At 44.6% G+C, this 15,721-nt stretch overlaps 1 protein-coding gene across 1 annotated transcript in view; it reads left to right on the top strand.

The window, feature by feature from the left end:
• klf12b (Kruppel like factor 12b) overlaps positions 1-15,721 on the top strand; it is a 36,047-nt gene that overhangs the window by 4,353 nt on the left and 15,973 nt on the right. Inside the window, exon 2 of the mRNA XM_030080668.1 lies at positions 11,263-11,345. Coding sequence (XP_029936528.1) covers positions 11,280-11,345 — 66 coding nt within the window. The 5' untranslated portion in view covers positions 11,263-11,279. The remainder of the gene's footprint in view (positions 1-11,262; positions 11,346-15,721) is intronic.

Consider the following 15,721-nt stretch of genomic DNA (forward strand, 5'->3'; position numbering starts at 1 on the left):
TAGGTTCATGCTATGGACCATAAGCCCTCTCAATTAGCTGCTTCAACCAGGTCCTTCAGCAGAACAGTATTAGCTGAAAATGAGAGGAACAACAGTCTAAGTGAAGGCATGAGTAGATGAGTAATAGAGGTAAACACAGCTGCCGGTTTTATTGAGTGGAGTTAGAGAGCTGGAATGGGTCAAAGTAAGGGAAAAACTCGGCGAACAAAAATAACTGCGCTCAGATTTGATGTAATAAGTGTCAGTGTGTTGGAATGTTTTGGTTGGTCCGTTATGTGTGTTTCCATGCGCTGCGTGTTCGGGTGGATTTGGTCGTGTCAGCGCAATCGCTGAGTGAGGCCAGATAGGGTAGGCACTTCGTGATGCTGCATTGAGAGGGCTCTACAAGGCCATTAAACACTTAGGGGAAAACGCACGTGTGCATGTGTGTATGTGTGCGGGTCAGCCCGCATGCATGCATTTGTGCCTTTGTGTCGCAAGAGAGTAAGAATAAGAAAGGCAGCGAGCGAGGGAACGAGGAGAGTGTGTTCAAGTGTAGGAGCGCACAGCTAATATTTTCTACATGAGTTGTTTACAGTAGATACGGTAGATGAGTCAGTGTATCGGTGCGTCTGCGCGCCTGCATGGTACAGTCATTGTAAAACATCTAGGTCGATCTTTGAGTGCATGTGAGTGCATGTGTTTTGATGCATGCATTAGACAAGCTATTGTGAATGGTATGTACACAGGACATATGCTGGGGGAGGGGGATCATGCACACATGTACTAACACACACACACACACACACACACACACACACACACACACACACACACACACAGTCAGAGCCTGAGGGGGATAAGGCAGTAGCCTACTCAAAGAATCCCCCATTAGGGCAGGAGTGTACAGTCATCCCTAGGGGGAGAGAGAGGGAGAGAGGAAGACAGAGGGAGAGAGAGAGAGAGAGAGGAAGACAGAAGAAGAGAGAGAGGGTTGGTAGGTAGGTGGGTGGGTGGAAAGGAGATGCAGGTTATTGTGAGGATGCTAATGCATCCCACCCCCCGTTAAGGCAGAGGATGAGAGCGGCGTCTGGCTCTGACCCTCAGCTCCGGTTCGTGGAAAGCGGCTCTAACCTTTTGCGAGAGAACAGCAATGATTAGCCGTCGTGCTTCACTTGTCTCGCTCATACATTCACAATGTGTTCTTGGTGGAGGGGTGTGTGTGTCTACAATAAGTGGTATTTTTTTTCTTTTCTTTTTTTTGTTTGTTTTTGGTGATATCCCAACACCATATAGCATCCGAAGGAAAAAGGTTAAGCTGATTTACACGATTTTACCTCAATTTTGTATAGGAGTGTGTGAGACTGTCCACAACTCCGCGCTGTCAGTTGGAGGCGATCATTAAGTACTGCAGTGTAGTCACCTCAGCCCAGGTCCTGTGTGCTGAGAGTAAATAAGAGACGGGAATGGAGTCACTGAGTGCATTTTTTATTGATCCGAAGGAGCTAACCTTTCCCTTTCTCTCCCTCTGCCTCTCTGTCTCTTCCTCTCTTGCACATACAGACACGCATGTAAACTTAAAAAAAAAAAAAAAAAAAAAAGCAAACAAACACACAAACAATATTGCAACGTCTCCCGGAGAGGTTGCACCGATTAATCCACGCTTTATCCCTGGTTCACTCGGCTCCACCTCCCCCTTTGGTACAAGTGAGGTTTTTGTGTCAGAGGCTATTTTAGATACACAGCCACTGACACCACTGCACTTATGTGGAGGTGTGTGTCTGTGTGTGTGTGTGTGTGTGTGTGTGTGTGTATGGGCGTGTGTGTGTGAAGGGTGTTCTAGAGAGGTCACCCCATTCTGTTTGAAGAAGACTACATACAGGATTGGCTTGTAGCAGCTGCCATGGGTTTTACAGTGACGGTTTCTCTCGTATAGAAACGCATCCAGACCTCGCACCGAATATTTTACTTATTCTTTCCTGTGATTACATCAAAATGATCTTCAATTGGTAATAAAATGTCTAGAATGGTGTCACAAATTGCTTTGACTTCTAACTCCAATCTCACTTGAGTAATGCCACCTCACTTTAGAGCTGTCACGGTCACAGCTTGTTTAGCTGTTTCTCTGCTGCATTTGAGGCACATGATGCAATAGGATGTCAGACTCTCTCTGTTTACCTCTCTCTGGAGCACTGTGGAGGAGTGTGTGTATTTATGTGTGTGTCTATGTTTGAGAGAGAGTGTGTACTTGTGCGTGTGAGTCTGTGCATGTTTGTGTGTGTGCGCATGTAGGTGTGGGTGGGTGGGTGGATGTTTGTATTGAATGTGCATCTACCATATTCTTCTTTCATGAGCAGAGCAGAGCTGCGATATTAAGAGACAGAGTTGTGTATGTGTGTCTGTCTGTAAATGTAAGATAAATATGGTTCATCGTGGGTGCAGGCAGAGGTCACAAGGTTTGTGTATATGTGTGTGTGTATTTGTATGTGTGTGTGTGTGTGTGTGTGTGTGTGTGTCTGGCAGCCAGATTTGTAGAACAGAGCAGGGGCTCAGGAAGTCAGCTTATGAGAAGTGGGTAAAACACACAGACAGAGACACCGACAAACCAGACAGCGACTCGGTCTTCTTTTCACTTTGAATGTTCCCTCTCAGAAAAAAATAGAAGAGCTTCTTTATTTCCCACAGTTTCACAAGACCTGAAAAGGGACAGAGGTGGTGTTGGCGGAGGTGGGGAGCTTTCATAAAGACGAAATGTCACTGAATAGACGCTAAAAATCACAAAGAGAAGAATTAGCCTACTCCTTGTCATTCGGTTAAAAGCTGATATTTTAGAAGAGGGTCTGATAAAGAAATGCGGGGTGTCGAGGTGTTCTACGAAATTGGGCATTTCAAAGAGACACTACAGGCATAGCCACTGATGACTCACCCATGTATTATTACTGACACATTTTTTTAATCAACCCATCCTCTGTTTGGTTTAAAGCGACATGCTTGCGGTTTGCGTTTTTTTTTTTTTTTTTTTTTTTTTCACTTGTATGAAAATGGAAACATGAGCGGTTTTGTCAGCTACGTTGTTCAGTATATGTTTAATTGTGTTTCTGCCTCATCTGCACCAGCACATTTTATTTGCTTGTTGGGTGAAACATACTGTAACACTTGTGCTGGTGCTGTATGCAATGCTCACTCAGCAAAGTGCTTATCATAATTATTTATGTGTCTGTATGCGTGTGTGTGTGTGTGTGTGTGTGTGTGTGTGTGTGTGTGTGTGTGTGTGTGTGTGTGTGTGTGCGTGTGTGTTTGTCTGTGTGTGTGAAGGCAGTGGACTTGAGCTGCATCCGGCGACCTCATCCCCCTCATCCCGACAGGATTACTGACACAGGATCCCCCTGCCCCTGGCAGAAATAGCTAGGACCCAAGGGCAATCCACCAGAATATGGGAACTTCCGTGGGCCTTGTGTCTGTGTGCATGTGTGTGTGTGTGAGTGCATGCATGCGTGTGTGTGTGTGTGTGTGTTGTCTGTGTGTTTTACATGGGTATCATTTCTCTATAAATGGAGCTGGTTTCCTCCCAGGTGCTGAGGTCCCTGGCTCTGGCACTGAGGACACAAGTTCACTTCTCTCTTTCCTCTCTGTCTGCCTGTCTCTCTCTCTCTCTCTCTCTCTCTCTCGCTCTCTCTCTCGCTCTCTCTCTCTCTTACCTATCAGCATCTTCACTCATTCCTCATTCTGTGTTGAGAGATTTATATTAGGATATATTTACTAAGGGCAATCATTCATGAGATGGATACATAAAATAACAGAGGGTCAGTTTGCAGTGATAACACCTTTTAGCAGACATGTTTGTTGTTGCGCCCATTTGCATTTACAGCAGGCAACCAAACGCCAAAACCCACAAATGACCCGCAACTGACTGACTGATCGATTGGTACCACTTTACAATAGCATTAGCCTTTCAGAGGGTTTACGAATGGTTTATAATTAGGTTATTAATTATGTTTTAAACACATTGATGCAGGCTCACTATTTGGCAAGATGAAGTAAGTACGCTGGCAAGATCTGAGATTTAGCAGAATTGATGCAGTGCAGCGGTAACTTGATCTTGCCAAATAGTGAGCTTGAAAACGGTGTTATAACTTGTTTATAGTCGTTGATTAGTGGTTTCTAAAGTGTTTACAAGCTAATTAATGGCCTAATCATAAACCATTCATAAATCCTTGTAAAGTGGTGCTGCAACAAGCACAAGGACAAGACACCAAATTAGCATAAAAGAGATGAACAATCAACAGATTATTCAGTTTCACTAAAATATTACCAGTATCTCACATACAACAGACATCTAGAAAACAACAATTGCAGACCTCCTCCCTATACATCCTGTACCCTCCCATAGCCACAGTCAGCTTAACGCACGTCTACTCATATAGCAAATTTGTATGTTTTTCCATGTTGGGTCATGTATGCAGATGTATTGAGGTTTGGTAACAAGTGAGTTTAAATGCGGAACCGGTTGTTTTGTTTTGTGACATATTGCATAAAACGATCAAATCAATATTCATTCTTTCTCATCTCCATTCAACTGGTTGAACACCAAGTGTGTGGAGCTGTCTCGGTCAATTGTGCATTGTGTCTTCAGGTTTTGTAAGTGCCTTGTTGTCTTGTAAGTGCCATGCAGGCGAGCATATTGTAGCGTAATATCCCCCCCTGACGAACAGGGATGAAAGTGAGCATGTTCAGTGTGTATGTAGCGCACATGCAGTATATTATGTTGCTGGTGACAGGCACTTCAGTGAAATTATACTGCATTATGTCTTTATCATGCCATTGAGTTTTTTTAAATCAAGTAGTGGAACCTTTAGGTGGCTTTTGACTTGCAGGCTACATTTCTGAGTGCAAGAGGGAACCCAGTTATTCAAGTATGCCACATCACATACGAGAGCAACTGAAGCCCAAATGGAATCAGAGTGATAGAGGATGACATTCAGTATGAATTGATGGGACCTGATAAGCTCTCCATGTTGGGCTGTGTGTGTCCCAGAGATGAAAACAACAAAAGCATGGGGTGCGTATTCTATCTAATAATAGCTGTGTTCAAGAAGAGGGATGTGTTTTTCTCCCTGTGGATTTGATTTGTTCCCACCGGAAAAGGGCAGGGTGTTTTGAGGTAAAGTGCATCAGTTGAGTGCATCTCTAAGGGGTTTTTAACCCTAAAGGGAACTTTTTTTTTTCTTCAAAGGCTAGTGTGCTTACACCGAGGTTTGATGCAATTGTGCTTGTCAGGGGGGTTAGAGAAGTCCATGCCACTATGAGCGGGGAGGTAGCTGCACTCCACTCTCTTGAGCCTCGTTCAAAAATGTCCCAGAAGCATCCAAAAGACTTCGCCTGCTGCTTCTGCCAAGGAAAATACGGCTTATGAAATGGAAATTCTGAGACCATTCACAGAGTGCCAGGAATGATTAGAAAAAAAAAAGACTATGTCCATCTCAGTACATCCAGGACTGAGGGCTGAGGGAAAACACACTTCTCCGCTTAATTTGAACACACACACACACACAGACACACACACACACCATGGCCACTATTTACCTGGCACGCACTGATTGGGGTGAGAAAGTATTTTAGAGATGAATTATGATGGGCTGTTGTGAGTTTTTGAGTTCACCTTAAGGTTTTGTCTGAACTGAGGAATAGAACATTAGGAGGAAGCTTTTAGTCAGCCATTTTTGGAGCTGTCCACTTACTCCTGCTAAGTGGTGACCCTGCAGGGAACTGTTTGAATGGGCTCTCAAGGCCAGAATAAGGGCAACAAGATGAGGTCATGATCAGGCACGGCTTAACATGACGCAGAGCGAGGTTGAGTTGTAGTTCGTATCAGCTGTGATTCAGCCAGGGCTCGACTGTTTTCAGAGTGCCAGCGAACAACATAAGCATGTCTTTTTGACTAAACATACCGACTTCTGGGTCAAGTCTAAGTGAATTACAGGCGTAGCAGAAGCCAATTCCCCATTCACACACGGTGTATAGCCTAATGAATGTTTATAGTTTTTCTTCGTTACCTGCGTAATGAGTACGTTGTGAGAGTGCACGGCTTTTTCCGGGTTTGCCCTGTGTTATTACTACACTCTAGAAACTTGTTGCTCTCCGTTAGTCAAAAGAGAGGAAGTGGAGGAGTGCACAAGCAAGCTCGGAGCTGCACTGGAGGGGTAGCTATCAAGCTGGCGCGTCACATATAGGGCTGTCCAGGGGCACAGAAGAGGGAAGTGAGCAGCAGCTAAGAGTCCGGCAGACTCACAGCACAAGCAAAACACAGGAAGTGCTCATCTCACATCATTTAAGGCTGTATCCTTCTCAAATATGCCCTCGCACATGTAGCACCAGATGGATTAATCATTGCTTATTTGCAGCATGCTCCGAATCGATTCAGTCATTACGCTAACATGCTGGTCAATGAATTATCTTTGGATGGTAACAGTCTGAAGCATTAATTTCTCATCAGGAACAGTTTAAAATGTGACCAGTGGTGTTTCCACTGCTGTTTGCCTGTCTTGCTCTCTTTCTCTCTCTCTTTCTCTCTCTCCTTTTGGTGGAGAGGTGGTGGTGGTGGTGGGGGAGGGTGGGGGGTATGTTGGCATTCTTGCACCGTGTGCTCTGCGCTCGACCAGGCCTTGGCTCCGGTCCATATCCCTTCTCTACCCCCTCTCGTTCCTCTGCCTCCCGCCCCTCCTCCTCCTCCCCACTAAACACCCTTCTCCCCCCCCTCCCTCCTCAACCTCTTCAACTCTCCTTGGTTGCTTCCCTAACCACCGCTACCGCCAGCAACTCCACTGTGCTCTTCAACACCCCCCCCCCCACCCTTTCTCTCGCTATCACCTTCCTAAACCCTTCCTCACATATCTCCCCTAATTCAGTCCATGCCCCCCCTTCCCCTCCCCTCTCTCTCTCTCTCTCCCAGCCCGTGGCAGCAGGTCCAGCCTCTGTGACACAGATGCACACAGTTGCTCTGGGCGCTCGACATGGGAACAAAGCATTGGCGGGGCTGAGTGGGTCCGTCTGTTGCAGTGTGTTTCAGGGCGTGCGTGCGTGCACATGTGCAAATATGTGCGCCTGAGAGAGCGTAGATAGCACGGACAGCCAGATACTGAATACGGTTTTGCAAGTTTATTCAGGCTTAATGATCACTTGAAGAGTGTAAAGTGTTGCAATTGCAGTGCTCGGGAGCTGTCTAAGTTCTCACTGCAGTGTGTATGCTGCGAAAACATAAACTCACACTGATGCGTCACCCCCCACGGTCCTCCCCAACCCACGCACACAAACACACACCTTTTAGCTTTCTTTCTTCAGTCTAATTACTTCCCATTAAAACCTGACCTTTGAAAACAATTAGTGATTAACAATAAGCAATTGCTTATCAAAGAGAATAATACATCATGGTCTCAGTCTCAACATTAGCGCACTGTCGGTGTATTGGCAGCACAGGCACATTAAAGAAGAGGGGGTATGCCAACATTGTACAATGACTGACATCACTAATCGCACTTATGCTGTCCTTTCAAATAGGCTGTGCATTCGCTTTAGCGTTTGTACATGGCTCCCTTTGAATCAGTGTATATTTAAATGTATATGTGTGTGTGTGTCAGTGTGCAAAGGTGCATATAAGTGCACATGTTGCTATGAGTGTGCACATGTGCAAGTATGAGTGTATGATGTCAGTGGCATATGAGGTCATTGTTGGGTCTTGGGAGGTCAGATCATGTCACCTCTCATTGATCAGCTGCTCTGGTCCGGCCTGCCTTCATTTGGCCCGGCCTTATCCCTCTGCTCCAGCCAGCAGCTATCGCCTCCGTCAGCAAAGAGCTGATAGCCATCAGGGATCTGGGAGCTAGTGGACGTGAGGCTGGAGATAGTGACATGTGGCGGGAAAGGGTCATATGACTTGCAGTCCATAAAACCAAATACATAAACAGACGGACGAGTACAGTAAACACATAGACGCTGAGAGAATGGGATATACAGCAGTATGTATATTAAAAGCATTTTTTTTCTGCTCGAACTGTCCTCATTCTTCACCTGGTCCCTTTCCCCTGTTCTCCGGGGATCTTGGTGAGGATGGGATGGCGGGGAGGAGGGAGAAATGAGATGCCTCAACACTCCACTGCCTTCCTCCCTCCATCCAACTCCCCCTCACACCTGGGATGGCCATTTCATTTCAGAGTGCAGCAAATGGAAAGGTGATCTTAATCTGCCCTGTTTCCCTCTCCTCTCCTCTCTCTCTCTCTCTCTCTCTCTCTCTCTCTCTCTCTCTCCCTCTCCCACACACAGAGCCTCATACTGCTGATGGACAGCACACTGCTGGCTTCCTGAGCCCTGCTGCCAGCAGACCAAATCTAGTGATAGAGAACACTGTATACACATTGCTTTATTACCTTGAACAAATTCGCTTCATTTCAGACTTGATCTTCACCAATATTTTGATCCTGATGGTTCCCATCTGATCCAGACGTAGTAAAAGACTTTCACTGGAGGGAGAATTTCATTGGCTGACAATTGACTTTGGTCATAGTTTTCCGATGTGACCTCCTCGATACACACTCTCTTAGCTCATTACTCAGTGTTAAGTCTCCTTCGCTGCTGTTACCTCATTGGTCACCGCAGCCACAAGCAGAGGCATTCACTGACCATTGATTTTCTATGAGGAGCTTGCTGCAGGCCAGTTCATTAGGACTAGATGCACAAACCACTGGATTAACTGGACTGTAGATACTCTTGAAGAGGCTAGGCTGTTGCCTTTCAGCAATGTGCTGTGCTCACTGTACTATGCTGTGCACAAGTGAGAGGTTTCGGGATTATTCTGGGAATTTAAAAAATTATGAGAATCATGTGTGTGCATTAAGTGTAAAGGTTGGATAATCTTGGATGTGCTAAACCTTTGCACTACGAAAAGCAGCTTGTCTTGAATTCATTGGCACATGGTAGAGCCTGTTTTGACAAAGTGAGATCAGCCTGTGGGAATATCGAGACCTTATTTGAAAGGTCTCGTCATGGAAGATCTGTTTTATGTTTTTTTTTTTTTTTTTTTTTTTTCTGACGAGGAGAAAATGTTTCTGCCAGAATGATGGTCATCTTGAAGAGAACAAACCTTACTCTCTGCCTCACTTAGTGCTCTCCTCTCTCCTCTTCTTCTCCTCAACACATGGCTTGAGGCTGGACTGAGGCTGCAGCTCCACCCGCCCAGCCGTTACCATGGCAACGCTATCTGGGCCTACCAAGACCTGAAGCCGAAGGACATCCTGGACAACAATACAATAGCAGCACAGCCAGGGTACCTGAGGGACTTAGACCTGAGAGGCGAGATCTGGGGGGTTGCAGATTGAGGGGGAAAATCCTCCCTCCCTCTCTCTCTACCTCCCTCACACACAAACACACTCAGGATTAGCCTCTTGCCTGAGAATCTAGGAGGTAGTGCAACAATATGCAGCATTAAATGGTTTTGGCTAACACTTTTAAATGAAATTTGTAGTAAGAATTGCATTTTCTTGATAAATGTTCTGACTGGATTTTTCGGTGAGTAAAGATGACTTGAATGTTGGTTAGACCTGTTTGTTTTGACACATGGATATTGGTTTTCAGTATTTGTTTTGAAGTGAGTTGCATGGTTAGAGGATCAAGCAACCAGCTAAAGAGTCAGGGTACAAAATAAGAATCTGGGTGTGTCTTCAGCTTTGGAAGTAAAATCCAACGAGGAAATGAGGAGATCAGTTATGTTTCAAGAATCGTAACACTTCTAGATTAGTCTATGTGATGTTAGGATAAATCTGGACTCATTAAATAGTTTGAAACTCAGTAGTTTAAAAAAAATGTAATGTTTTAGGATTTGCAGTCTTGTTTGGAGTCCATTTTCACAAAATACATGTCCTTTCAAGCACTGCCAGGGTTGCTCGAACAAATCAAACACTGTGTACTTATCGGGATATTTCAAGTTATGTTTGCAGGCTTGGAGAGCTGGAGTTTGGAAAGCTGATGGTTTACTGGATATGCAGTATTTAGATTGTAATTATACTGGGATAGCAAGGGAAAAAAAAATGTTAAAATGATCATTTGAGACAGATCAGAAGAACACTATTTCTTTTTTAGGTTGCATCACAACATATAATACAGGAGTCAAAGTCGACAAATCTCTAGAGATACTTACAAAGTGAGTTTCAAAACATGTAATGGCAGTATAAACTGGGACATTCACTTCCGAAACCAGTGACGTACACGTACTTGCATACTCTGTAGGGAATCGAGGTTGACCTCCCTCTCTGCACCAGAGTGATGAGGATGGCCCTGCCTGCTGCTGAGGACTGCAGGCTTGGGCTGCACATCCTCCTGCTGGTGCCAGCAGAGGAGAGTAATAGAGATGTTTAGAGTCTATTTGCCTTGCTTGCATTCCTCCATGTACTGCTGCTAAAATAATAAGAGGCTGGGTTACCTCAGGTCGGCCCCAGCTGAGGGATACGGAACATGCATTGTTGTCATTGGCTCCATCTGAGTATCCCTCTTAAAGCCACAGCACGGAGCTGAGGAGCCGGGGCACTGCTGCCCACCTTAAAGAAGCACACAGGAAGGGACTTGACAGATGTGCACTGATCAAGTGTGTGTGTGTGTGTGTCTGTTTTTGAGAGAGCGAGAGCGAGAGAGAGAGAGAGAGAGAGAGAGAGAGAGAGAGACTGCATGTTTTAGCACTATATACATTTTTTGTACTATCTTCATATTTGTATAGCATATCAACAAGCCATAAGTGCAAGTGGATTGATTGTCTTACACTCGCCTGCTGTACATGTATGTTATAAAATGTTATTGTGGCTTCCATTCTTAAGTGCTAGGTGGCATTTATTGCTTCATAATGTCAGGGCAAACATAGTGTGGTTGTGTTATTGCCATTCCTGTTGAATTATACCTGCCTATACAAAGTGGGCATTTATATTCCATTGACCCGTTATGTAAGAGGAACGGTGTGGAACATTATGAAGAGTTATTAAACCAGTAGGCTTATTTGAAAATGCACTTTGAGAATTGGATATGGGTGTGAGGGAGCGTGCTGGGTGAGTTTGTCTCTATCGTTTGGCAAGTCCGCTTCTGCTGGTTTTGAAATATTTTATGATTCATAAGTATGAATTTGTGACTGTTCAGAATGTGTTTTTTGTCTCAGTTGACTGCATGCAGGACATTGTACGTGTGCAAGTGTGTGAGCTGCTTAGTCATGCTAAAACATCCGTCTTACACCTCCTCTGTGTTCCTCCACAGACGGCCCCAGAAACAGGATGTTAATGCTTGACGGAATGCCTGCAGTCCGAGTCAAAGCTGAGCCCCTGGAATCGGAACAAGGGGTAAGAGAGCAGTTGTTTTCCAGACAATTCCCTTTTTTCCTGCTTTCCTTCTTTCCTCCTCCCGGCAACGGACCGATAATCACTCCCAGGCCCACGCAAGCGAGCGAGCGAGTGTGGGGGCTAAGAGGAGTGGTCGGAGAGCATGGTAGTAAGGAAGAGGAGGAGGTGGAGAGGAACGGAGAGCAGAGGAGGAGGAGGAGGAGGAGGAGGAGGAGGAGGAGGAGGGCCACAGCTGGAGCAGGAATGCATCGGGGGCTTCCAGTGAGGTGGCTGGGGCCAGCAGAGAGTCCACGCTAGCTGGGGGTAAATGCACAGATGTAGTCACCGCTCCAGGGAGGAAGGTCACAGGGGAGGCTCTAAATCTTATCATTCTGTCTGTTCCTGTTTCTTTACATCTCTCAGTTTACCTCCATGCTCTCAAACACACATGCAAGTCTCTGTCTCTCACGCATGCAGAGAGGCACAAGCAAATAAACACAGACAAACAACAGCGCTGGGGTAATATGCACATCACGATACTTGGGTGCCGATTTGATATGTACTGCAATTCTTAAGTACTGCAATTCGATATTATGATTTATTGTGATTATTGTTTGCGTTTATAAAAAGTTGAATTGTACACTTAAGCACATACTTAAAGGACAAGTATTATGATTCAACATTAAGATTTAGTGCAATTTTAGTTTTTTTGAATAATATTTTTTTTTGGGAATAAAAAAAAAAATGGTTAAAAAAATCAGAAATAAAAAAGAATCTTGATATTTAAGTGAATTGACTGACAACATACAGACCGTGCTCCTGCTTTACACAAACACTGTCACGGCTCCATCTCTGCCTTGGTCTGTGTCTGACAGCTCTCTCACCTCTGTATTGCGTCTCTGTCACTCAGCACACTTCAGTTTTCGCAAATGAGGAGTATATGTCACTGCAAGCCGTTTTGCACATATTATTGAACAGGTACACTTAGTGTACCTGTACAGTATTTTTAGCATCATTTTTGAGCTGAAAGAACGGGAGAATACAATGTCCAGTTCATGTCGCTTTAAAGTTTAAGCATCAAATTAAAGTTTTTGCTGACTTTCTGAACTGACGTTGATTTTCTGTAAAAGGGCATAAATGCAGCACAGATATTAGACTGAATTCAGTGAGAGCCGATCATGTTAGGAATAGTGGAGTTACCTGATGCTCGGTTTTGTGGCCCACATATCAGTAAAGTGCTCTCTGGTCCTACATACATAGAAATAAAGTGGTCTTGTCATGGAGAAGCTGTTGCTAGGTTACTAGGGCTTTGTGTTGCTGCTACAGCTGTGTGTGCAATGGGTGCAGGCCACTTCATATTTATAGTCATGATGAATAGTATTCAGTTATCATTGATTTCCATTCATGTCTTATCAATAATTTCTTGCCCCCTAATATATCACTAATAGCACTTTGTATTGAGCAGAGTGATTTCTGTTGAGAGGAACCTGAGGGCATTAGTGCTTGATGGATGAGAAAAATACCAACTGCTGATAACCCATCAGGTTATCACACTTCTCTAGTGTTTGGTGATGTAAGTGCTTGGTGATGATAAGAACTGAATCTATCTTTCTGCATGTAAGGACTTGACAGAAAAAACATGGAGGCAGGTGGTTACTTTCTGCGAGCGTCCTGCTCTCAGCTCCAGTTAAAGTGTTTGAGTGCTGTGCCCTTGCCCGGCTACCTAATGGCTGGGGATTGAAGTCATTCTCCATACGTGCAGTGATGTCAGTCAAAGACAGGATGTGAGCACTGCAGCCCACACGGCTTTGAAGTGCACCAAGATCCAATCTCGCCCTAACTGACTGAGCTTCCCTTTAAACGGCAGACACAGACAGACAGTTTAGGCTGCTGCAGAAATGTGGTCTTCATTTGGGTGGCGGGGGGCCAAGGGCTTGCTGGAAATGGTCTGCCTCGTTAGACAATTCACCCGCAAGGGGCTGGAAAATCTGCCCTGCTAACCAGTATCCCCTAATAAAGACAATGGCATGAGGACAGAGGCAGGCAGGCGGGTCGGGGTGGAGCAAGTCTGCGTATGTGTGTGTGTATGTGTGTGTGCGTGTGTGTGTGTATAAGTGCATGTGTCTGATTTTGTGTAGGTAAGAGCGCATGTGTGTGTTTTGTATCTGTCAAAGTGAGAGTGGGGGTGGCTGAAGTTTTCCATTCGTGCTAGCTGAGATCCGTATGAGAAACTAAGCCGATATGCAAATAAGTTTCTGTTTTTCACTTTTATGTAACCCTATACACTCTGTTTTTTTGACCTTTCCAGATGAATGTTCTCCTTTTCACACAGGAGCCACAGAGGATTGGCCTGTATGACGTCCTGTCAGTGCCACTGACTAAATTCCTAACTGCGATGATCATAATTTTGCACTCCTCCAGCAAGCAGAATGGTTACAAACCATAAATAATCTCAAAACGTTATTCAGACTACAGTTGTGGTTGTCAAATGTAACACGATATATTTTCCTCAGTTTTGATATTTTCCTCTTGTACACCGCCACTGGTGGGAAGAACTGGCAATACTGAGCAGCTTTAGTAGCAAACCAGATACATTCTAGGAGCACCGACTGAAAAGACAAGATTTCCACAGCACTAAGATCAGCCTCCATGGACCAAATGGCTTCAAAGTCTCTAGGCAGTGTAGCTCCAGGCGCTCCGTGACACTGCCATCCTATATAGCACATGCAAACACAGGGTGATCTCGCGCAAAGCAGCTGGATGATAGCCTGAGGGTGTGTGGAGAGAGCCTATATCAGGAGTAGATGTGATAGAAGCACAGAGGACGTTTGATACCACAAATATCCTTAGAAATTGACCATAAGTGATATTTTTTTGTCATGTTTCTCATCATAATGGCCTGGAGCAGCATTTCCCAGTGGATAAACTGTAGACCCTGAGTGGTGAATATAAAACTATAAACAAAACTGAATGACCAGGAGGGAGAGAGACTCCAAGGGAGGGACCTTATGGTTGATCTATGCTCCACTAACGAGGAAGGTCAGAAGTGACTGTGGTTATCTAGAGGAAATCTACTGTTGCTATGCAATAGTGATAAAAAACCACTCAGACTTGCTAGCATAGCAGCCATCCCAGTTCTCTCACTGCAGAATTGTCAGTGTCAGTGTCATGGCAGTGTTTATGTAAGTCCACACCCTTCAGAGCGAATTTAACAAGTTCAATAGTTTGAAACATTTTTCCAAGAGCCGCACCGGCTCTGTGAGTGGACCAGCTCTGCAAACAGCACTTGCAAACTCAAAATGACTTCCAATGGAAAATTAGCATGTATTCACAAAGTAAAACTTGCTGTGTCTCATGAAACAAGACCTGATGATTACGTTATCGCAGGACAACATATTCAAGATTCTCCAGTCTTCACTAGGATTATGGCGAACCCCCCTGCTGATACAATTTAATTAGAGTTGTGATAGCGAATGCTGTTCATTTTCTCAATCCTTAATCATGACTGTAGTTATGTATGTATGTATGTAAGTATGCATGGATGTGTTTATATAGTTATTTATTTATTTATTTATTTATTTCAACTACTGCCTCATTTAACTACTTCAGCTGTCTACTCTTTCAACCCGAAAGCAAAGCATGACTTTTCTTAGGAAACGTTAACCTCTTGTTGTTTTATTTTTATATTTTTTATTCAATAATGTAAGTTATAATATGAATATTTTTAAATCAACAAAGCCATGTGAATAGGCCAACTGAAACTGCTTGGTAGGTGGTATTATGAAGCAGGCAATAATGCGCCACGAACCTTGACCCGGCACCCCTGACTCTGAGCTGACCCCCACCAAGGCTCAGAGGTCACCAGAGGGCATATTTCATGGGGTAGGGTTTGTTTTCCGACTCGGGAGGAGTTTCACAGGGAGAAGCACTGCTGATTCATGGGGTCGTAACATTTCCTGTAGGCTGAAAATGAGTGTACAAGTCTGGAGTAAAAATAGGCTACTACATAAAAGCACACACACACTAGTCTCAAAAAACACAGTAATTCACCACAGATCCACACGCAGCCAGCATTACAGAGGGGGAAAGAAATGTGAGTCTAAAAAACAAAAGAGAAGATGAGGTCCACCATACTCGACATTTTTCACATCTGCTACGGCGACAACTGGAGCGCAGAGTTTAAGAGTTTCCCCCTCAGCTTTAATGAGCTTTTCCTATATGATTAGTAGAAATCCAGGATCTTACTCCGTCCCTGATGGCCTAACTGTGACTCAGCCAGAGACTCTGACAAGCTCCAGTGTGCGGATCAACACTCACCACACTCTCACCCCTCCCACACTGAACACAGTCAGCCTAGTTCAACTGCATCATATGTAGCATGGTTCATTTGACATATG

The sequence above is a fragment of the Myripristis murdjan genome, chromosome 21, assembly GCF_902150065.1.
Source record: "Myripristis murdjan chromosome 21, fMyrMur1.1, whole genome shotgun sequence".
Classification (NCBI taxonomy): Eukaryota; Metazoa; Chordata; class Actinopteri; order Holocentriformes; family Holocentridae; genus Myripristis; species Myripristis murdjan.